Below are 22,276 nucleotides of genomic sequence, written 5' to 3'. Positions count from 1 at the left end.
ATCCACCTTACAGCGCAGTTTCACTAACTAGAGCAAACAAAGTATGACTTTCTCCTGATTAAAGGAAAACCATCAAGAAATGGCTTCAAATATTGTTAAGCTTTGCATTTTTGTACTACAACTGTCTATTGTTGTGCAGGGGGTGAAATACCCTGCAAAGTCAAGAGTCAAGGATATATTCGAAGCACCGAAATCTGGATACAAAGAGCTGTTTTCAACACATCAACACGAAGAAAACCGACTACGTCGGAGTCAACAGGAAGTTTTAACAAATAAACACAGAATCCGCAGGAATACTAACCCAGACTGGTGCTCAGATCCAACGAAAATCAAAGATCATGATATAATAAACCGATTGGTAGGTATTTTACGTAAATATAGAGAAGTTAAGTTCAGATGTACTTAATTGGGTAACTTTATTGTAAGCTTGAATATTTTAAAGGTCCCATTAAAACTGCTTTCGTTATTATTTTGTTTTAGTGGAAATTCCCTGTGGGTGATAATCATTTGTCATTTTCCATGACTTGGGTTGGAAAGGACTTTCAGGTATGTGAGATTAAGATCTTATAGGTAAGTTAACGATCTTATCAGGATGTTGACGATCTTATCAGTTTAGGATTTTTGTTCAAACTAATCGTTCGAAGGATTTGACTAGTGTCGCTTATCGAATAAATAAGCTTAATTTATTTGCCCTTGACCAACTACTGACTTAATAGTTTAGGGATAAAGCATTTAAGTCTTCAAAAGCCGTTTCATGCCCTGATCATTATGATTGTGAGTGAATTACATCATAAAAAATTATAATTTTGTTGTCTAGCTTTGTCATCAGTAAGTTCACTTTATGATCATCAGATAATCATTGCAATTCCCACTTCTATTTCTATTATTATTATCATTCTTTTCAAAACGTCATGAATAATTCATAAGCTTTTTGCCTGATAGATGATTTTTGAGATGCATGAGCACTTTCATAAATGTTGCAAGTGCAAATGTGCTTTCAGGCAATGTTCATAAACATTTCCATTATGTTTCACCTCAAAATATTAATTCGGTACTGCCTTATCCTCTCTGAAAAAAGTATAAAATCACCTTAATGGCACCTGGATTATATTTCAGACGATACTTCTGTTGGCAACTACAGAGTTTTTCATATTTTCAGTCCAAAGATCAGCTCTTTATAAAAGGTTAGTTTCATTACGTGTAGGTTTTTTGCAGAGTACGCTGGCAAAATTTATTAAGCTGAAATTATTGGAAGCCTTCCATATCCAGGCATGTAACAATCTCAGTAAAAATTCCAAGGACTAGTAACATTTATATCTGTCTCCCAAATTTTCAAGCAACACCTTCTCCTGCCATTTCCCTCCCCCTCCTAGTGAGGAAATTTGCCCAAGGATGTACCATTCAGAGAACTCTAAAATAGCAGCCAGTCATTACTACAGGCAATGTCTAAAGTCTATTGTGCAATCCAGCCATCGAGCAGCCATTAATTATTCTAGCCCAGGCTGTTTCTGGTTCTCTTTTTTTTCCATAAACCTCTTTGTTTTATAATACTAATTCATGCTTATAAATTTGATTTGATGATATTTATTTTATTCTTTTATTAGCACTGATTTTGGTGAAACATTTAATAAAACAAATCAGAATATTTATGAGGGAAACATCAGGAAGAACGACGGACTTCAGAGAAGTCCTGTTGACCCAAACATGGTAAATATATAATCATTTTGAAATGCTATGATTTATACAGTACCTACACTGTATATAGTAGCAGCTATAACATTCTATAATGCCCCCAGCCAATCAGGAAGCACGATTCGTAACAGTGTATTTCAAATAATTTTATCAACAGTCTTTTTTGACTCTGATGAAGGACTATTGTCTATATATATAGAGTTTCAGTATATTATGTAGTTTCTGTCACAGCCGCCGTTAGTGTCATGGCCAATCCATAGTGTATATAGTTCATCTGTTACATATCCATTGAGTTGGGCTAAAACTGAGATGTTAGACAAACCAGGATGAATTACAAACTTTTTCACACAGAGTTTAAGTTTTCTTCTTATTGCTGCATTCAACTAACCAGCTCAGTCCCAACTAGTAACTACGAGTCATTACCAGTTTAAAATGTATGATTATATCATTTAAATGTGTTATTTTCAGGTGATCTTGGTGTCCTTCAGCTTGCCCATCATTGGTGTTTCATCTTTGTACATAACTCTAGATGGCACCAAAACATGGAAAAAAGTTGATCTAGGATTCCAGGTTCGTGGTGCCCTTGAATTCCATCCCCGGAACAAGAATTGGATCCTTGCCACAGCAAATGGCTTAAAAGGGGTATGTAATACTATTTATTCTACAGCACTTGTCACTGGCATGCAATAATAGGAGATATTATGGATGTATTGCAAATGAGATGCAAATGAGACAACAGGCATTGTATAAGCCTGATAGCATCACTTGTATAAGTCTGAAAACAAGAGAAATATCTCATTGCAGGCTCAACTGTACGTGTGGCAAAATTTTCATATTGTATATACTGTATGTGCAATATATGCCTCATAGCTCAATTCCAAGAATCTGGCCATTAAAATTTAAAAAAAAATCTTACTCAAGGTCGAGCTAAACCACTTTTGAATTTCAAAAAGGACTCATAAGGAGCTCAGTCAAAATGACTGTAGTCGTGCAGAAGGAAGGATATTTGCAATCTCTGTAAATATGCTGTTCAAACAACAACATGTCAAAAAATTCCATTTGCACTTTTTCATCAGGCTTATCTATCCAAAGACTCTGGAATGACTTGGAAATTGCTTCGACCTCATGTCATAAGTGTAAAATGGTGAGTTGAATTAGATTATAATAGACCATTATTCAAATTTTTATGATACCACTGTGTACCTTTGACTCATTTACTCAAAGCTAGTGTCATTTCAGTGTCAAGAAACTCACAAATACCAGTAGTAAAATAAAGAATGCAAAACTTTAATTAATGATACAAACATTGTGGAGTTCCACTGACCTTGACTCAAATACACATGTGAATATTCTACACAAAATCAAGGCCAACCCTGAGCAACAGAGAATTCAAAACTGGAGTATTATTGCAAGCATGATCATAATGTTCTGTTAAAAAGGTCAATGTTAGTCATATCATTAGGTGTATGAAGTAAGGCTGCTGTACATGTCCCACTTTGATGCAAGCACACCAAAGTGTATCCAAAGATGAGAATATGTGGACCACGTAGCACTTATGAAATACATGAAGATATAGAAATATAGATAAGTTATAGTGCTTGGGAACAAGGTTATTCCAGGCGAAAGCCCTTGGAATTAAATTCAGAAAAATTAATTTCCGACATCACTTTATTTCAAAGTGTATCCAAGTTTTTTGTATTATAGTGAGTGAGGTTCTTTTATGGAATTAAACAAAGTACCTTGTTCAACACTCTTCCAGTAGATAAAGCATGTATTTCATGGGGAAAAAATCACAATTAATAATTATTTGATTTCATTACCAGGGGTGCAAGGCAGGACAAAATGGTCAGCAAAGAGGAACAAACCATCTTGATGAATGTTGTACCAAATTATAATGGTAAATAATATTCATGTTGCTATGGCAACAAGTCTGTTTACTCTTGAGATGGGATCATGTCTCTTTGGTTAAACAGTTTTATGCGGAAACCTAAAATTATTTCTTTTCTCTTTAGGTCGTTTGAATATTTATAATCAGGAGCTTTGGAGATCACGAGATTTAGGAGAGCATTTTGAATGTAAGACTAAAGGAAGTTGTTACTCACTTAAATATATTCTAGACTTCCCTCATGTGCAGTCTTTTTGTCCATCCATCCATCCATCCATCCACCCACCCACCCACCCACCCACCCATCCATCTTGTCATTCATCTCTCTATTCATTTCTTTTCATCCATTTACCAATGCATTTCTTTTTTATATATTTTCTTTATCTCATCCATTAAACCTAATGTTTGCCACTTTATTTCTTTCAGTAATTGCTAAACATATTTACTCATTTGGAGTACAAGGACCATTTCTTTTTGTTTCTGTGGATTATAAAAAGGTTTGTATTGATTTTAATTTTTCCCCCTGCAAGACTTACATATAATAATTATTATTATGTGGATTTTAGATCTCAAAATTATTCATATCTTACTTGTATAATGGGGAAGGGAGAATTTATATTGGATTGATCTATTGGAATCAAGGGTGGCAGCTGAGTGGTAGTGCACTTGCCTCTCACCTCTGGGGTCTAGGATTTGATTCCTGGACTCAGCATCACATACATTAGTGAACCAAGGGTGGCAGAGTGGTAGTGCACTTACCTCTCACCTCTGGGGTTTCTGGTTCAATTCCTGGATCATATGTGAGTAGAGTTTGTTAGGTCTCTTTTCCAGTTCACCATTATTATAATATTGTGTGGTTTGATTGTTTTAGGATGAAAAAACTAGAATTATGCAGGTTTCTAAAGATGGAGGAGATACTTTTGAAAATGCACAGGTTCCTAAGATTAAGCCAGAACAGGTAGAGAAGCAGTTATATTCTGTTGTCATAATCATCAATCTCTATTTATCCTCATTATCAATTTCTTATTGTCATCTTCACCAGCATCACCACAAATTTTCATTTTCTTCATCACCAATATATAATAATAATAATCATCATCACCACCACCATCATCATCATCATCACTATCACCACCACCACAATCATCATTGCCAATACTATCGTCATCATTATCATCATTATAATCATCATGCATGTTCATCATCATGTATTATCAGAGTCATGTATATTTCTAAACTTGCAGCATCAATTTAAATCATTATGTTTTCAAAACAGGATATATAATATGAAATGTTTTTCTCTTAGTTTTACTCAATTCTGGACATGTCAGAAGGCATGGTGTTCTTGCATGTTGACGATATTGGAGGTAAGATAACAACTTGGTTACCATAACAACCATGTAGGAGTTTAATTAGGTGGAGTGCTACAAGTGTACAGTACTGTTTTGAACAACTAGTCATAATGTGAATTCATTTTGCAATTTGATTGTTACATGAAGTCTTCATGACCCATCCTCTCTGTTATCCTGAGACCCTGTTTTTGGCACATCTATCTAGTTTTCTAAAACCAAGTTTACTTGAGCTTTGGTTTCATATTTAATTTAGACAGTGGAAAAGGAGTTCTCTACACTTCAGATGCTGATGGGATAGTGTTTGACAAGTCTCTTGAAAATCATGTGGTAAGAGATGACAAACAAATGATTGGATGAGGTTGAGTATAATATTGTGAATTACCAAAACCAAAAATGTGCTAGTTAACTTTTTCACAGACATATGTTATTCACTGTAGTATACTCTATAACTAGTTATGTTAGCAGAGATTGCATAGCTAAGGATTTTTACTTGGCTGATAAATTTTATTTTTCATTAAATAAATATGTTTCTTTGTTTAGTACACAAACACTGATGGCATTACAGACTTCTATAAAGTGGAATCCATGAATGGGACTTACATTAGCAGTAGAATGAATCAAGGTAAGCGGCTAGGAGACATAGAGGTTACTACACTTCAAATTGTGTATTATAGCCGGATAATTCGAGCTGCTCAAAAGAACAGGAGAAAATTTCCTCATGCCGACATCAGCAAAAAAAAAACTTTCAAAACTGGCTCGTAGACTATGTATTATCGCTCTGCACTTGAAAATGGTCGTAATACACATGAAATTTAGTGTTTGTGGTATGACAAAGCAGCTAAATCACCAGTTATGCAAGACTGTGTGGCTCTTGATATCCATCCCCCTAACCACAGGTGCAACCATGGAATAGGGTAAAATTGAACCAAACATAATTCTATTGTATAGAGCGGTCTGAACCCAGGTGAATGAATGTTTATCGAAGTATTATGATCATCCGGTTATTCTTCACTTGACTCTGAAGATGACTTCCGCTCACAGGTTGTTGAAACGTCAGTCCCATCAAACAGTCCTTCTCTGAGGATAACATCCACCCAGATGATCATGATACTTCGATACACAATCATAATTCTAATATTAATTGTTTCAGTCAGTTATCTTTCCAATTCTGAGGTTGTAATGCACTATATATTTGTGTTTGGACAGATAACAGTTTGAGTTCCTTGATATCATTTGACCGTGGAGGAGAGTGGAATCCTATCAAACTGGATGACAAATTGTGCAAAGGTCAAACTGCCACAGTAAGTAAACTCAAATCCTTTGTCATATTTTCATTGTTAAATTTATTTTGGTTTTTTTCGTTATCCTTTCCTTATCAGTTTTGATCGAACATTCATTGCTTGGTAACACTCTTTTTATAGAATATAAATAAATAAAATTCAAATGTTTGCTGTTACAAGTCATATTGCTTCTCCTAACACTTCACTTGTATTCTACCAAGTTTTACCTGAGTGCTTCATAACTGCACAGTCAGAGAAAGAACAAAATTACAGAGTTCGTAAGGAAGAAAATTGACATTAACCATTTATACATGTGCTGTGTGCTCGCATAAATCACTCACCCCCCATCAATCGGAAAGTGATATTTTATAACAGTTATTTTATAATTCCGTTTGCTTCTGGATATTTTTCCTCAGAAAGATGCAAATGTTTGCTCTCTGCAAATCCACAATGCCTTCAGCCGCAGTAGAGGTGTCAATGTATCCAGGGGCCCTCTTAGTGAAGCCAGTGCTGTCGGCATCATCATTGCTCATGCAAACCCTGGATATGCTCTTAACAAAAAGAGCATTGGGATTTGGATGTCAAGGGATGGTGGATACACCTGGAAGGATGTAAGAAAATTATGAGTTTTTCAAATTATTGTTATGTTAAGTTACAGTGCAACTATAAGCCATTTTGAGTTTGAGGGGAAAACTGGGTTGAATTGGTATAGCAGTGCATTGTAGGGCTGTCTTTAGATGCCATCTTGGAAATATAGATAATTCCAAACAGGGCCACCCAAAAGATTTTTCATACAAATTATAAGTCAATAGAATCTGCACAAATTTTCATTTTTTTCCTTTTAAAAAGAAACTTTGTAGTTACTTTCCAAAAAGCATGGATTTTACTTTATATGTGTGCATGTATGATCAGTAGTGAAAGAGAAACAGTTTAAACTCAAGAATTCTTCACCATTTTGAATAGTTTGACATTTGTTTGGGTGGCCTTGGTTGCATTGTAATAATGAAGTTAAATTTTAGATTTTGCATAAACATGAAATTGTTTTATTATTCTCATTAAAGACTGGTTTGAGAGGAGCGCATCACTATGCCATAGCTGACCACGGCAGCCTTATAGTGGCAATACCTGTGGGTTCTGAGGAAGTTAGAACATTATGGTAACCAATAGCTTATTAATCATAATGTCTAAGACACAGTAGTAACATACCCAGTACTAAGTAGGTACCCAGTATTAAGTACGAACCCATTACTACATGTAGTAACCTGTCTCCAAAATCTTATTGATCATTGCTTGGTATCAAAAAGTTGTCCATAAACAAATTTTGTGAATTCCATTGCCTGAAGTAAAGAGCAGCCAGTGCCTGTCATGATAAATCATCATCATGAGGTACTTGACTATTAGAAGTCAGGTGGTAAAATTTCTGTAAAGGCTCAAAGTGAATTCCTTGATAGCAAGCGATCGGCCATTTTTTGTTCATGTTAAGAAATGATTCGGTTAGGGCCATTATTAATAAGGACACTCCAGCCACTGCAATCACTTATTTTTGTCACTTTTTGAATGCATTAACTGTAAATTACCTTTAAGCATATGATTGGTTATAAGTTTTCTTTTGATTTTGCAGTGTATTTGAACTCAGTGCTACATTTTAGAGGATTTGAAACAGAATATTCACAGTTTTTAATTCTCCTTCAGGTATTCAGTAGATGAAGGAGGTTGCTGGTTTTCTTATGAGTTTCCCAAAGAAAAATTCCACTTGACTGGCCTTGTTACTTCGCCTGGTGCACAGACAATGAGGGTTAGCCTATGGGGTTATGCAGGTGGTACCAGACGATGGATGGTAAATACGCTCAACTTCAGACGTGTATTGGAGAAAAAGTGTAAGTTCATTTAAAAAAAAAAAAAAGACCTCATGTTGGCTTCTTTTGCTAACAAATAATATGATGATCTAAAACTTTCTTCTTGGTTGCCTTGATTTTGCTCAGAATAATGATAGTCATGGACATGCAACCAGAATCATGATGATGGCATTTAAAATGATTTCATTAATGCTTCAGGCATGTACAATAAAGTACCAGACAAATCGGACTATGAGGAATGGATTCCCCACGGTAATGGAAAAAACAAGGGCTGCTTACTTGGCAAGAAAATAACATTCTTAAGGCCCAAACCCAAAGTCCTGTAAGTATCTCAGGTTTATCTTCTCTTCTCTTTTTTTAACTGATTGATTGAGTAACAAAGCAAGTCCTTTTGGTAGATGTATTGAAATGAATAGTCCTGGTAATGTTTTTTTTGTATGACTACTGTTATATTGATAGTTGTTTTAATGGAGAAGACTACATTCCCAAGGCAACAATTGAACGCTGTCCATGTTCAATGGATGATCTGGAATGGTAAGTGCAGACATAATGTATCATGATGATGATGGTATATGCTGATGATGATACCTGATGATAAATGGTTCTGCTGCTGCTGATCTTGGTGATACATGATGATGATGATGGTGGTGTTGGTGATTCTACATGGTGATAAAGATTAAAATGGTTATACAAGATGATGATACATGATGATGATGATACATAATGATGATGGTACATGATGATGATTATACATGATGATAATTGAAATGGTTATACAAGGCCATGATGATAATAAGATGATGATGATGATACATATCATGATATACAGTGTATGATGATGATGATGATGATGATAAATGATAGATGATATGATAGTCTTATGATGATTGTGATACATGATCTAATGATGGTGATTATACATGATGATGATAATGGTGGTCATATATATGTATGATGATCATAATGATGATGATAATACATGATAATGATGAAGATGGTGATGATGATAACGGTGGTGATACATGTTGATGATGATGATGATGACGATAGCGATACATCAAGATGACCATGACACATAAAGTTAATGTTGATACTGTATTATTGTTGATGATACATGTAATACATGATGTTCATGACGATGATTTTACATGGTTATAGTATGTGTTGGTAGCTCACTAAAGCATAACGTTACGTGCACAATTTTTCTCCTCAAAGTGATTACGGGTATTATCGTAAAGTTGGTGAAACAAAGTGCAAGCTGGACAAAACCAAGAAACCAAAATTCTGCAAGAATGGAGAAGAAATAGATGTAGAAAGCAAAGGGTAAAAAAAATGCATGTCTAAATAATGACTTAGCATAAGTACTGTGATGTGTTCCACTAATGAAGCTGTTTACTTTTTAAAACTCAGATTAACACATTTGTTTGGAAGGTTGGTAACTTTTTTTTGTATTTTTAAATGGTTTAAATAAGGTATCGGCTTATTCCTGGTGATGAATGCAGTTCTCCTGGTACAAATGTGGAGAAATATGTAGATGCTCATAAAAAATGTCAGGATCAATATGCCAACTATGGAGCACTGACGACCAATGAAAAAAAATCAAAGGTACTTTGTGAAATGCTACATTTTTAGCCTTCTTTGCAGACCTTACTTAGGCTGCGCTCATAATGTATGGCAGAAGAGGGGGCAGGTAAAAATTTGAAATGTCCAGAATAATTCTCAACACCCCCCCCCCTTAAAGTTATGCAAAAAAAATACAATCCCCCCTAAGCAAGGCTTGTAGCTTCATCCAAAGATTGTGCATCCCCCCCCATTTTTCTGATAAAAATTTGCCCATCCCCCTTTTTCCTACCAAAATTTTCCCGATTCCCCCTCAACTGAACACAGCCTTATCAAATCTGTATCTTGATATAGGTGGGCTACTTGTGTCTAGAAGAATTTTGGACAAGAGGGCCTGAAAGCGACAGTCTCCCTTTTCTGACACCTCTTAAAGGAAGCCCATTTTGAGCTTGAATTTATCATTCAATGATTTATAATTTCATTCATGTCATCATTTAGATGTGCATTTTATGCAATATTTTATTAAAGAGTTCTTCATTTTTTAATAAAATTGTATCTTATAAATTTCTTAAATACAGAGCTCAAAGTCATTAGTTGTTGCTGCGGTGGTCGTGCCCATCACTATCGTTGCCCTTGTAATAGCCATTTACTTTGGGAAAAAATACCTAGACATAAGAAAAAGGTGTGTATTCCTAATAATTATGATCCTATAGAATAAGGTTTATAAGCCCCCCTCCCCCATATTATGAGCCCTCACGATTGTAAGCACATCTTCATCTGCCAACAAAAATTTCCTCCAGGTTATTAGTCCACTCTACTGATGAAGTAAACAGTGCAGTCAACATAGTTTTTCTGAGCTTATTTTCATTCTAAAGCTATTACAGGTATCGTTGCACGGACATTCCCGATACCCCCCTGGTTTCAATGTGCCCACCTGATCGACTGAATCTATATAAACCCAGAGCTTATAACTGGGATTCTACAGTATTTTGTTTTCTTAGTGATGAAACCAATGAGAAAAAAGTTATTGATATTAATTTTGCATTTCTTTCAGTAAACCATCTTATCAGTACTCTTCCGTGTCGCAAGAGCCAGAACAAGACATGTTTTCCTCCCCAAGTCATGGATTAGATGATGATGTATGTATAAGATTTTCACCTGTATTTTGTGGGCTTGTGGGAGTCCTTAAAGGCAGAGACTGAACGTCTTTAGCATACCATTGCTTTCTTATTTTAGCTCATTTGTCACTCTCTTGAGTGTAACTTCTTTACTGATACGATTTGAGAAAAAAATAAGTTGTGTAAAGTTATTTGGATGTGAACAACTTGAAGGAGAAAAGTCAAAGGAAAAAGCCAAACTAGGAAATATCCACTAGTCGTCATTTCCTGTCTCACGCACTCTGTTTATCAGCTGAATCACAAGCATGACATTATTTCTAGCTGATGACACATATATGGTCGGTGTTTGACCAGCACTTGATGAAGATTACCTATATCATCTGATTGAAATCCAGCAATTACTGTAATTGGATGAATAGGTAGCAATTTGAATGGCAAATGTCAATTCCATTTAGTGGCTACAGTATGTCGGTCATGACACTTCTCTTGCAAATTCAAAATCTTATTACAGCGCAACGCACAAAAATATGTATTTGCATACTTTCATGCACAAGTTCTGTACATTGCACTGACATATTTTTGTTACGAAGCTGGCTGGTTTTACCAATTAAAATGATAAGGCGTGCCAACACTCTTTTGGCAGGAAAAGCCTCCTAGTGCATAGAAGTATGCGAATACCTTAAATGTGGTCTCATACTTTGTGAGTTTATAGCAATCCTTGATTAATAATTTCCTCTTTTTCTCACATATATTTTTCTTCTACTTCAGGATACAGCCATGATTGAAGTGTAAATCAAATCTTGGTCTTAGTCTATGGCCCCAAGTGTACTCTCAATGCACTATTGCTAACCAACTCACAGTTTGTAATTAAAAAAGAAATTTTTTGATAATCAGAATAGTAGTATAGTATGGTTATTTAGCCATAAATAATCATAGAATTTAAATAATAAGGAAATGGTCATGAAGTTGAAATGGGGGATTGGCAAAACTTAGCTAGAGATAAATTGGTGATGGGTACATTTTTTTTCAGTGTGTAAAATGATGGATTTAGAGGAAGACATTTTACAGTCTTTTTAGCTTAACCATTTTCCCTATTTATTATCAATGACCAATTCCCTTTTTTACAGAATTATTCTTACTAGTAATAGAAAATATAGAGTTTTGATAGTAAATCATTATTAGCTAGCGTAAATAATAATCACAACAAAAAACTAATGCAATTTAATTCACCCCATCCAAACTAATGTCAACTGCCGGTATTTTATACAATAACTTCAGACTGCAAATATTGCATCTTTAGTTCACCAGGTTTGTTTCATTTACAATTTATTTAAGATTCATAACCTAAGTTTATAACTTAGTTAAACAGCCATACATCAGGCACAAGAAAGATAACTTAAAAACAATTAATTTATTGAGGTGTATTTCTTTAAAGCCTAATTATTATTTAACTTTAATGTGTACTTTTTGATGGAATTAGTGTAAATTTTGCCATATGTGGTATTAATTATACCCTGCGAGCAGAGATTCCCTTTTCTATCCCCCCTCTCTCCCTAGCGGGATAGAAAAGGGAATCTCTGCTCGCAGGGTATATTAATTATGGAATAACCTTAATGATTGATTTCCATCTAGTATGTCATTCCCTTGAGGGTAGACATTTTGCACCATTATGTGATGGCACAACCATAGTCCTTTCCCGTTGGGAAACTGAATTCATTCTGAATTTTGTTCTCATGTAAACCATATATTAGACCAGGTTCAATTGCTCCTGCTTCTAGTCATAGCTGTGATCAAATGATGGTGCAAAGCCTTTACAAGATTGTTCAGTCTTCTTGAATGTTACTAGTAAAAAAATAATACTCAAGGTAAGAATTGCTCTGAAATGGAAATCAATGCTTAGGTTTTCGTTATAATTCTTTTTCTAACCATCATGTACTATGATGGTATAAGCTTGTGGTTTATGCTTGCAATGTTTTAGAAATAAAGATTTATTACACGTGCAGTGGAAAGTATTCTTCATTAAAACATATTTATCGATAGATATATATAAAATACCAGTTTTGTAAATACAACCGTGTTCCTTGATTACAGACTCATTAACACAGGGTTAGCCTTGTTGTCACATCTACAAAAAAAACTTGTTTCTGATTGGTTGGTTGGCTCAGTGTCAATTCTTTCTCTTGTAGATGTTTTATTTTTACTTCTCAAATAAAAATACCACATGCATTTGATGAAAGTGCCTTCATGCTACTAGTGCATATCAAACGGTAGCATTTCCTATATTAATATGTATTACATACCAAGAATAGTTCTTTAACACAATGACATACAAAGTCATGCAAAACCCTTGGTACATAACAATATTTTTTTTTTTTGTATAAATATTGGACATCAATACACAAATACAAATTTTTAAATATGAATACTGTTATGAATGCAAGATGCATAGAGTTGTACACCAAAATAGCAGCATTATCGATAGGAAAATAACATTAAAGATCTAGCAACCTTGTTTTGAAGGGTTTTGGCATGTGATTGTCAAGCTTGACATGACATCTTGTTCTACACCTGTGGGAAGCATCACCAAAAACCCTCAAATTCCATGCTTAACTACATTATAAAACAGTAGGAACTTGTAGATAAATTGGATCACCGTAAAAAGCTTTGTGAAACTGACGTTTTGGACGTTAGTCCTTCATCGGAGTAAGTGGGAAATGAAACGTCAGTTTCACAAAGCTTTTTACGCTGATCCAATTTATCTACAAGTTCCTACTGTTTTATTCAGAAACACCGACGCAGTCCACGCTAGTACACGCTAGTTTAAAACCTGAAAAACCTAAGGTTTATAATTGACAATATGCCAAGGATCACAATCTTTGGTGTGAAATATTGTCTTTGCTCAAACTTTTGAAGCACTTGTTGGAAGAGGGCCATAAGTGGCTTTTGGAGGTAAACTGTATAAATAAATGGCAAACATAACCAGAACAGCCCCCAGAACAAATTGAATGCTGATGTGAAAATTGAACAGGTATACTGATACTATACATGAGAGAATGATAGAAAATGAGGTAGCAAATCCTTTGAGAATGTTGTCGGCATATTTGACGACAATTGCAACTAGCAGGCCACCAAAAGCTTGCATGGATATTACAATCCAAACCAATGTTGTGTAGCCATATAGGAATCCTTTCTCAGAGACCTTGGATCCATCATTGATTTGCATGCCTATTAGTCCAATTATGATCCCATATGTTCCTAACTGTGTATTCCTGAGCCATACTGATCCTTGGGTACCTTTGAGGATCTTCTCAAAGTAAACCCCTAGGATTCAAAGGAGAGGTCTGATTAAGAATGAATGGATGGATGGATAGGATGACAAGAGATGGGATGAATAGATGGGATGAAACAGTGAATGGTGGGTTGATGGATGGCTGGATGGTTGGATGGATGGATGTGAGGTATGGGATGGATGGATGTGAGGTATGGGATGGATGGATGTGAGGTATGGGATGGATGGATGTGAGGTATGGGATGGATCAGATAGAATGAATTGATGCATGGATGGAAGGATAGATGGATGGATGGATGGGATGGATGGATGTGAGGGATGGGATGGATCAGATGGGATGAATTGATAAAAGGAACTGTGGATGGTGGTGGATTGATTTTGATTGAAAGTGGGTGGGTTGATGTGGTTAGTATGGGATAGATGGGATAGGACAAATTGATGCATGAATGCATGACAGATGGGTGTGAATGAGATTTTGCATGAATGAATTGGATAGATTGAGAAAAGAGATATAAATGGACAGATAGATTGAGGGATTGATTAGTTATGAATGAATTGGATGAGATCAATGAATGTTTATGGTAACAGCCACTGCATTGTTAAAAGCACTAGAATATCAAGTAAAAACATTGTAGCATTTCTGGGGGGGGGGGGGGGGGGGGGGGGAGGGGTAAGAGGGGGGAGGGGTAGGAGAGGGAGTCTAAAATGAACACCTACACTATTCTAGACACATTCAATATTTGATTATCGTACCAGCAAATCCAGAACATAGACTTGACAGCACCACAGCTAACAATCCAATCAGAGGATTCTGCTTTGCAGTGGCCATGGTTGCTAGGGTTACATTAGTTGATGCCGGTGTTGCTGTGGGCTTCACATTAGATGTCGGCTGCAGTTGAACAACCGAAACCCCACCAAAGAGCATGAACAATGACAGCCACTGTAATTTGTTTAGGCTCTTGTTCAACATTACAACAGAAAACAGTGCTGTTGTTAAGATCTTTAGTTGGTAAGTCACCTGGAAATAAACAAATCCTGTTAAAGACCCATTGCCACTTACCGTGATGCATCACAATTTGTTTACATTTTGAATCGTGTCTCCACTGAAAAAACAATATTCCAACATTTTGAATAAACTCTTAAATAGTCTTTAAAGCTGTAAAAGAATAATTATTGTGCCTTAGTGCTATGTGGGAAAAGGATTTAATATGAAGTTATTATTCAATATATGAATCTTTGAATTTCATGGACCACGAAATTCATCTGTGACCGCGGTGCATCACGGTAAGTGACAATGGGTCTTTAAATAATTCCTCAACAAACTTGTCCTTTATAAAATTATTTTAAGTTTCAGACCTCATGATTTATATCCAGAATCTTGTTCAAGATCTTATAAGATCTTACTCAGGATCCTGTTCCTACCCAATCAGGATCTTTAAGATCCTAGTCCAGGATCTATAAAAAAGATCCTGATACTATCTAAGATCTTGTACAGGATCTTATTTAGGATCCTATTCTTACTAAGGATCTTACATCAGAATGTAATCCTGTCTAGGATCCTATTCCTAATCAGGATCCTATTCAGGATTCTACTCAGGATCCTATCCTATCCAGGATCCTATTCCTAAGTTGGGTCCTAAAGGATCTTACAGGATCCTGTCTAAGATTTGCACCAGGGTAGTGTCATGGATCAAATTTCATTGGAACATGTATAATAATACTATATGTGAAGATGAATAAGAGAATGATGTGAAGTTGTGAAGATGAAACCAATGTTATAAAGCAGAATCCTGTTATCTCAAATTTCCTGGGGAAGAAAAAGTTCAAAATAACAGGTCTTCCACTAAACAACTTCAAATTGCATTTGGTGACAAACCTGAAAAGTTGCAGCATCAAGGTTTGATATAGCGACATACTGTAGATTATTCTGAATTGTGTAAATCAATGCAGGTACTGACAGCTTCAAAGTATCAACAGGATTCTTTATTATTGATGAATACAGATGATTGATCCATTCATGAAAGCTTCCAAATTGATAAAACATGATTATCAAGCATGTTACAATTTTGAAGAATTCTGCCATCACCACTGCTGTACTCGTAATGTACATATCACCGGGGAGTGTCCGAGTGTAGCGAATTGTCAGAATTAAGGATGCATTTTGTAGAGTAAGGACAACAAGACTGAGGTACTTGATGCTAAAATAGCCATTTTCTGTAAAGTCAAAGGACAACTTTTAGAATTTATCAAATTTAGAATTTAAAACTTTGTGTGTATTATGTATATTTCAGGTAGTGAAAAGCCGCTAACAGGCCATAATGAATCGTAAGGGTTGTAAGGGTTTATTAAAGTGTGTACCAAAACTTACATTGTGTATATACAATATATAAATGAATAATAAATTAAAATTACAGCTTATAAGGAAATAAATCATTAAATAGTTCTATAAATGCAAATAAAGGCTATAAAAGGTTATGCAGATGTTTATATATACACATTAAGGTGAAAAATTATTAATTGGCGACTAGAAAATGGTACAGGCTAACTGGAATAACTTGTTGTTAAACTAGCCAGATAACCTAATAGTGTTTGAGGCATTGTGAGGTCAGATATTAGTTGGTACGATTAGAAAACTAAGATTTACGAGAAGAAATATAAACAAGAATATAGACAAAAAGAGACACACATACATGTTTATAATAAAGATAAGAGGGATCAGTGATTACTATTAGTAGGTTTCAATTAGATCAGATAAGAATTTAGATTTAAAGAGGGATTTAGATTTTGTTTTGAGAGAACTTTATAAAATAATTGGGATACTATGCGCGCTATGATTGGTCGAAAACCATGTTTGATGAGAGTATCAAAACACGCTACCGTCATTTTTAATCTATCGCACGCGCTCATTGGTCAGTTTGAATAAGACTGCACATAGGGAGAATTTACTTAGACTTTGCTTTTTTTCAATCTTTTCGTGCTTTTGTTATTTCATAAAATAAATCAAAAACAGTTTTCTGTGTTTGATACTCTGATCAAAACACTCGGGATGTTGTGAGAACACTTGAGAAGCTGGAAACCACTCCGCTACGCGTCGTGGTTTCCTACGCTGCTCTCATGTTCTCTCAACATCCTGAGTGTTTTGATAAGAGTATCAAACACGGAAAACTGTTGGTTGTTCCAGACTTTTGGGCCTTGATAGCGGATAGAGAACTTTCCATAGTTGGTTCTTACTTTAGGGAGACAAAATGATTGTTTGGAAGGAAATCTTGTGTAATAATGGTTATATGATATTATTATAATGTAATCAGGCAGAGGGAAGGGTTGAGAAACATAATTGTGGATATTGGCATGGCACCAAGAAAACTGAAAAAATATTGTAAACAAACTGTTAAGAAAGTTTTAACTGATAAAACCACAAAAACAACGATCACAACAAAAGCATGAAAAACCCAAGCTTTCTTATTTAAAGGAATCAGTTTACTTAAAACATGATCTAGCGACAAAACTAAGAAAGAAATGTGTCGCCACGTCTACAAATTTAATGCATACATTATAGTTCAATGAACCTTGGTTGATCAAGATCGATCGGCTGGAAAAGGGTTATATTTTAAGCTTTTTAGGATAAAATTAAATGAATCCAGATTAATTGACATTCCTATTTTTGAAATGATCTAGCAGTACAATGAAAAACGATTAGGATTTCTGGGATTTTTTTTCTTCATTTCAAATAGGTATCACTATACAAATTTTGCATCATTTTACAAATTACGATTAATGAACAAGGATTAAGAGATTAAGTTTAATAAACTTTTACATGTAAGCTTATTTAGTCTAAATATTGGACTATGTACGACCATACTTGAACCTAAACTTGAACTAATTAGAAGAAAGAGACTAAGAAAGAACTTATTCTAGTTTTAAAAGTATAAAACATTTCGAGTGTGAAAACAAGAAACAAATTACTTCAATCATCTTCAAAATTACGTCCGTTACACAAAAAGATTAATTGGTACTTCTCGTTATCTTTGTTCCTGTAGATAAAGGGATAAATTAATAATGACAATAAAGTTTTCTCTCCTATGATAACACTAACCATCTTTCTGTTGTTTTCCGGCCGCCATCTTGGAAATGGTTTGGGTTGGGCAACAACACAGGCAGCCCAACGATTCAAAAACCTTGAGAACGCTAACGTTCTTAGTGTCTGTCACGCACCTTCTAGTGTCTGTCATGCAACGTTGCGTGACAAACCCCAAGAACGTCTACGTAGTAGGGTAATAGACTCCTTGCACTAAATCTACCCATTCTTCATTTGCAATAGACGTCATAGCCGCCATGTTGGAAGAATTTGACAAAAGATTTTTCAATGAATTCTTTTATATCTTCCAACATGGCGGACATCCCTTTTGTTATTGTGCTCTCTTGGGATTGATTGCAAACCAAGAATAGAAGCCATGAACTACGAAGTATCCATTCCTTAAATTTATGGTAAATATCTATGTTAGACAAGCTTATGCATAGGGGAATTCCATTTCAATCAACAAAAGAGATCTACATTGCACTCAGTCCCAGCTAGGAAAATGCTAGCCGAGTTCTGATTGGAAGAGCTACTAATAGGGTATAAGTTATAGCCTACTAGTAGTGAAAAGTGCCGGATTTGGAAACCAAAACATTAAATTTAACTTTAGTTCAAAGCTTTTTTGTATCTATATATTTGACTGACTAGATGGAATTGGCATAGTCACAGACAATTAAGTTTAAAAAGAATACTCTTTATTCTGGTATAGAAGTATATGTTCATCTTGATAGGCTTAAATGTTCACAATAAAAAACAAAAAATATGTTTTTGTTTTAAGAAATTGTATATAATAATAATTATTAAATTCTAACTATTTCATCCGTCTTAGAACTTCTTCATGGGAATCCTAAATCTCCTACCTGGTAAGAACAATATATAGAGCCATAAGGGTAGAGGGTGTAGAAGATGGGATATTAGTATTACGATGTAAAATAGGGCTGATTTAAATCAGGTTTACATTGAGAGAGTTTAGGAGATCAGGGAGGACCCACTTTGTCACCTTTGTTGTCCATGCTATTTTCATAGTCCTCTAATTATAAATTGCCCATTCTGAATACTAATGCATTTAATGCTAGTCTAGTCATTCTTAGCAGGTGCAGCTTCTGTAGAAGAGGCTCCTTTCTGAGGTGTTTTGTTAGTACTCTGTCCAATACTGTATAAATAAATGGCAAAGATGACAAGCCCTGCTCCTAATAAAAACTCTGCACTTGCTTTAAAATCAAAAAAGTGAACAGAGACTATACATGATATTACAATGGCAATGGCAGCTGAGAACCCTTTGAGAATATTATCTGCATACTTGACAACTATTCCTACTAACAAGCCACCCAAAGCCTGGAAACATATACAGAATTTGACAAGAGGTGTATAACCGAAGAAGAACCCTTTTTCAGCAACTGCCGCTCCATCATTGTAGAAAACTCCAATGAAACCCAGTAGAAACCCAAACAAGGATAGTTGGAGATTACGGACCCAAAGGGTTGTGTTGGTGCCTTTTAATTGCATTTCAAAATAAACACCTGAAAATAAGAAGATATTATAAAAGAATATAAGTAAATATATATATTACAGAATTTGAAGGTAGATACATAGACATTTCTAAACATCTTTAGAAGCAGGTTTAGCTAAGTTTGTTGTTGAGCAGCCCTTTGAGCTTAGAGGTCTACAGTCCATCCTCAACTCCTCTCTAAACCTTATAGCTTCAGCATTGAATACCATTAAAACAGGGCACTGGGGCGGAGGTGGGAGGGGTAAATTGCACACCCTCATTCCACCATCATCTTCCAGGAAGACCAGCTAATAGCTGAGAGGAGGAACATAACCCCCCCCCCCCCCCCCCCGGAGAACATACCCCCCCCGGAGGAACACTAACATTAAATAAGGCCTTCACCTTTACATTTTACCTATTTCAGGTCCTACTCGTATAACTGACTTGCTAGTGGAACTTTTCATCTTGGTTTTGTGACAAATATACTGATGGTTGTTTCTTTTTGTGCATACATTATAACAACCAGAAAATCTTTAAAGATTTTGGTTTTAAAAACAAATCAAATTGCAGTTGACTTGTGGAAAGTCTTCTGGAGAGTGTATGGCAGATGGTCAGAAAGGGGGGGATTGGTCCAAGCAAAAGAGGTCTAAATTAATCAATCAGTTTAAGTTATAAAAAAAGGTTTGGCTTTGATCTAACCTGCAAATCCTGAACAGAGTGAAGAAGCAATAACAACAATGACACCAAGAACAGGATTTTGCTTTATGTGAGAAGTTGAAGCTTTCGGTTGTCCAGAATCTGTGGGTTGTAGCTGGACTATAGACACACCCACGAACAATAAGACAAGAGACAGCCACTGTATTTTATTGAGGGGCTTCTTAAGCAAGATGACAGACATCAGAGCAGTTGTTAGAATCTTTAGCTGGTATGTCACCTGGAAAAATGATTGATGGAATGCATAATAGTGAAGATTTGGAATGAGTGTATGAAAATGAATTCCTTTCCCATCCAGTCCCAACAGATGTCTCAGGTTGTAATAACACAAAAATGTGACTAACAATGGTTTTCCTTACCTGAAATGTTGCAGCATCAAGGTTTGATATAGCCACATAAAGAAGGTTATTTTGTAGAGTGTAGATCAAGGCTGGAACAGCCATTTTAAACATGTCTGTTGGATTACCAAGTGTGGATGAATAAATACACCGCAGCCACATCACAAAACGTTTTTTCTCCCATAGTAAAACAGTGAGAGAAACTAATAACTTTACAATCTAAAAAAAGAAAATTAACAAATACATTAAAAAAATCAATGTTTATTGGTTTGTTAGTAAGCATCATCCTTCAAGTTACTGTCACCTCTTATTACGGACTAGTATTAAGTCCAAAAGCTAGGATCTTGAATAAGTTGTTTAATATTGAAGAAGCAGTCAAATAATTTTAAATGATGATGAATATTTTATTGATTGTAAAATAAATGATAAATATATATCGCGTCAAGGATCTAGATATTGTATCTTACCTCTGTCATTACGACTACTGTACTGGAAATGTACAAGTCTCCAAATACTGTCCTACTATAGCGCAGCATCAAAATTATGAGAGCATTCTGTAATGTCAATATGATAAGACTGAGGTATTTGATACTGAAGAAAGATCCTGTAAAGACAAGGATGAAGCAAACATCACAACAAAGAACAAAAATAAGTGGATGGAATGTAAGTTGCAGGGCTACTAATAACACCTTAATATGCACCCCGTAAAGTCCTCCACTAATCATAAAATGTAAAGCTCATTCCAAGGGGGGGGTTACTCTTGCCCATTTAGGGTAGGGATGTGAGGAGACGTTAAATGCGCTATATAAGAACTCCCCATCATAATCATTACAAGTGGATGGATGGATGAACAAGTGAATGAATGGATAGTAAACTTGTGATGAACAAATGGATGAATGGAGTGAATGTAAAAATAAGCAATTAGAATGAGAAGTAGTGAAACAAATATTACTTTGTCCGGATAAACTATAGAAGAATGAAATTTTCTATCTGTTTTTATATAAGCTTAATTAATAATATCAAATAAATACAAATTCAAATAGAATAAAAGAACAAATGAACGAAAAAATGATGATTGAAAAAAATCCATGTGAGCATGATAAACACTGTTTGTTATAACCTCAGCAACTTCATTTGAGAATTCATATTAGAATAATTACAGGAAATATCCAGCTGTCTTTTATACCAAGATATATGAGCACGACATTACAAATTATTAGAGATGGACACGCACGCTTATGTCTAAGAGGTTGCAATGAATAGTAGAACAGCTTTGGTGCTTTATAAGAGTCAAATATTCTCTATTGATCGTAAACTGTAAAATCTAGAGAGAGAATAATTGACTTCGTCATCACAGACAACAAAGGTCATTCAAAATATTACTGAAATTTAACTTCTTCAAACACTAAGTCGAACCGAGCTTGAAAATGTCAAAATCCTTTTAAAGATAGTTATTTGAATATAAAAAACATATCACCTAATAAAGAAGGAACTATTTTTTGTTTTGTAAATATATATTTTACTCACCGGCTCCTGTGGCCGCCATCTTGGAAACTTGCTCAGCCATGGCAACATGGCAACGCATGCGTGAGAAAAGTATGTTCTACAACAGGAAGCCCAATATCTTA

At 35.2% G+C, this 22,276-nt stretch overlaps 3 protein-coding genes across 3 annotated transcripts; 1 reads left to right on the top strand and 2 right to left on the bottom strand.

The window, feature by feature from the left end:
* Positions 1 to 10: 10 nt before the first annotated feature.
* Positions 11 to 12,745, top strand: LOC116305888 (sortilin). Its single transcript, XM_031715885.2, has 24 exons — positions 11 to 358; positions 481 to 546; positions 1,117 to 1,184; positions 1,605 to 1,707; positions 2,161 to 2,334; positions 2,769 to 2,836; positions 3,516 to 3,589; positions 3,705 to 3,767; positions 4,004 to 4,074; positions 4,449 to 4,535; positions 4,884 to 4,944; positions 5,183 to 5,256; positions 5,470 to 5,551; positions 6,136 to 6,230; positions 6,626 to 6,820; positions 7,271 to 7,365; positions 7,902 to 8,086; positions 8,264 to 8,387; positions 8,525 to 8,599; positions 9,281 to 9,388; positions 9,538 to 9,670; positions 10,204 to 10,307; positions 10,680 to 10,764; positions 11,512 to 12,745. Exons 1-24 carry the CDS (start codon positions 80 to 82, stop codon positions 11,533 to 11,535), a joined length of 2,493 nt encoding a protein of 830 aa, XP_031571745.1. The 5' UTR covers positions 11 to 79; the 3' UTR covers positions 11,536 to 12,745.
* Positions 12,136 to 18,170, bottom strand: LOC148908745 (UDP-galactose translocator-like). The gene is made up of 4 exons (XM_089035071.1): positions 18,126 to 18,170; positions 15,909 to 16,246; positions 14,786 to 15,050; positions 12,136 to 14,064 (listed from the first exon to the last, which is right to left on the bottom strand). The coding sequence occupies exons 1-4, from the start codon at positions 18,151 to 18,153 to the stop codon at positions 13,643 to 13,645; spliced, it is 1,053 nt and encodes a 350-aa protein (XP_088891197.1). The 5' UTR covers positions 18,154 to 18,170; the 3' UTR covers positions 12,136 to 13,642.
* A 615-nt stretch (positions 18,171 to 18,785) lies between these two features.
* Positions 18,786 to 22,212, bottom strand: LOC116305920 (UDP-galactose translocator). Its single transcript, XM_031715922.2, has 5 exons — positions 22,176 to 22,212; positions 21,116 to 21,252; positions 20,670 to 20,867; positions 20,296 to 20,530; positions 18,786 to 19,627 (listed from the first exon to the last, which is right to left on the bottom strand). Exons 1-5 carry the CDS (start codon positions 22,192 to 22,194, stop codon positions 19,185 to 19,187), a joined length of 1,032 nt encoding a protein of 343 aa, XP_031571782.2. The 5' UTR covers positions 22,195 to 22,212; the 3' UTR covers positions 18,786 to 19,184.
* Between the last annotated feature and the right edge of the window lie 64 nt (positions 22,213 to 22,276).

This window comes from Actinia tenebrosa, unplaced genomic scaffold (genome assembly GCF_029948245.1).
Source record: "Actinia tenebrosa isolate PJP-AT-01 unplaced genomic scaffold, QUT_ActTen_1.0 PGA_scaffold3__52_contigs__length_22856419, whole genome shotgun sequence".
Lineage (NCBI taxonomy): Eukaryota > Metazoa > Cnidaria > Anthozoa > Actiniaria > Actiniidae > Actinia > Actinia tenebrosa.
This window is presented reverse-complemented; position numbering and strand designations above follow the sequence as displayed.

Coding starts and splice junctions, on each gene's coding strand:
- LOC116305888 (XM_031715885.2), top strand. CDS start 80: ATGGCTTCAAATATTGTTAAGCTTTGCATTTTTGTACTACAACTGTCT. Junction 1,185..1,604: donor AGATCAGCTCTTTATAAAAG/GTTAGTTTCATT, acceptor TTCTTTTATTAG/CACTGATTTTGGTGAAACAT. Junction 5,552..6,135: donor TAGCAGTAGAATGAATCAAG/GTAAGCGGCTAG, acceptor GTGTTTGGACAG/ATAACAGTTTGAGTTCCTTG.
- LOC116305920 (XM_031715922.2), bottom strand. Junction 20,868..21,115: donor CAGTAGTCGTAATGACAGAG/GTAAGATACAAT, acceptor TTCTTTTTTTAG/ATTGTAAAGTTATTAGTTTC. Junction 20,531..20,669: donor TTGATGCTGCAACATTTCAG/GTAAGGAAAACC, acceptor TCATTTTTCCAG/GTGACATACCAGCTAAAGAT.
- LOC148908745 (XM_089035071.1), bottom strand. CDS start 18,153: ATGGCGGCCGGAAAACAACAGAAAGATG. Junction 15,051..15,908: donor TTGATGCTGCAACTTTTCAG/GTTTGTCACCAA, acceptor GTTTATTTCCAG/GTGACTTACCAACTAAAGAT. Junction 14,065..14,785: donor TCTATGTTCTGGATTTGCTG/GTACGATAATCA, acceptor TTTGAATCCTAG/GGGTTTACTTTGAGAAGATC.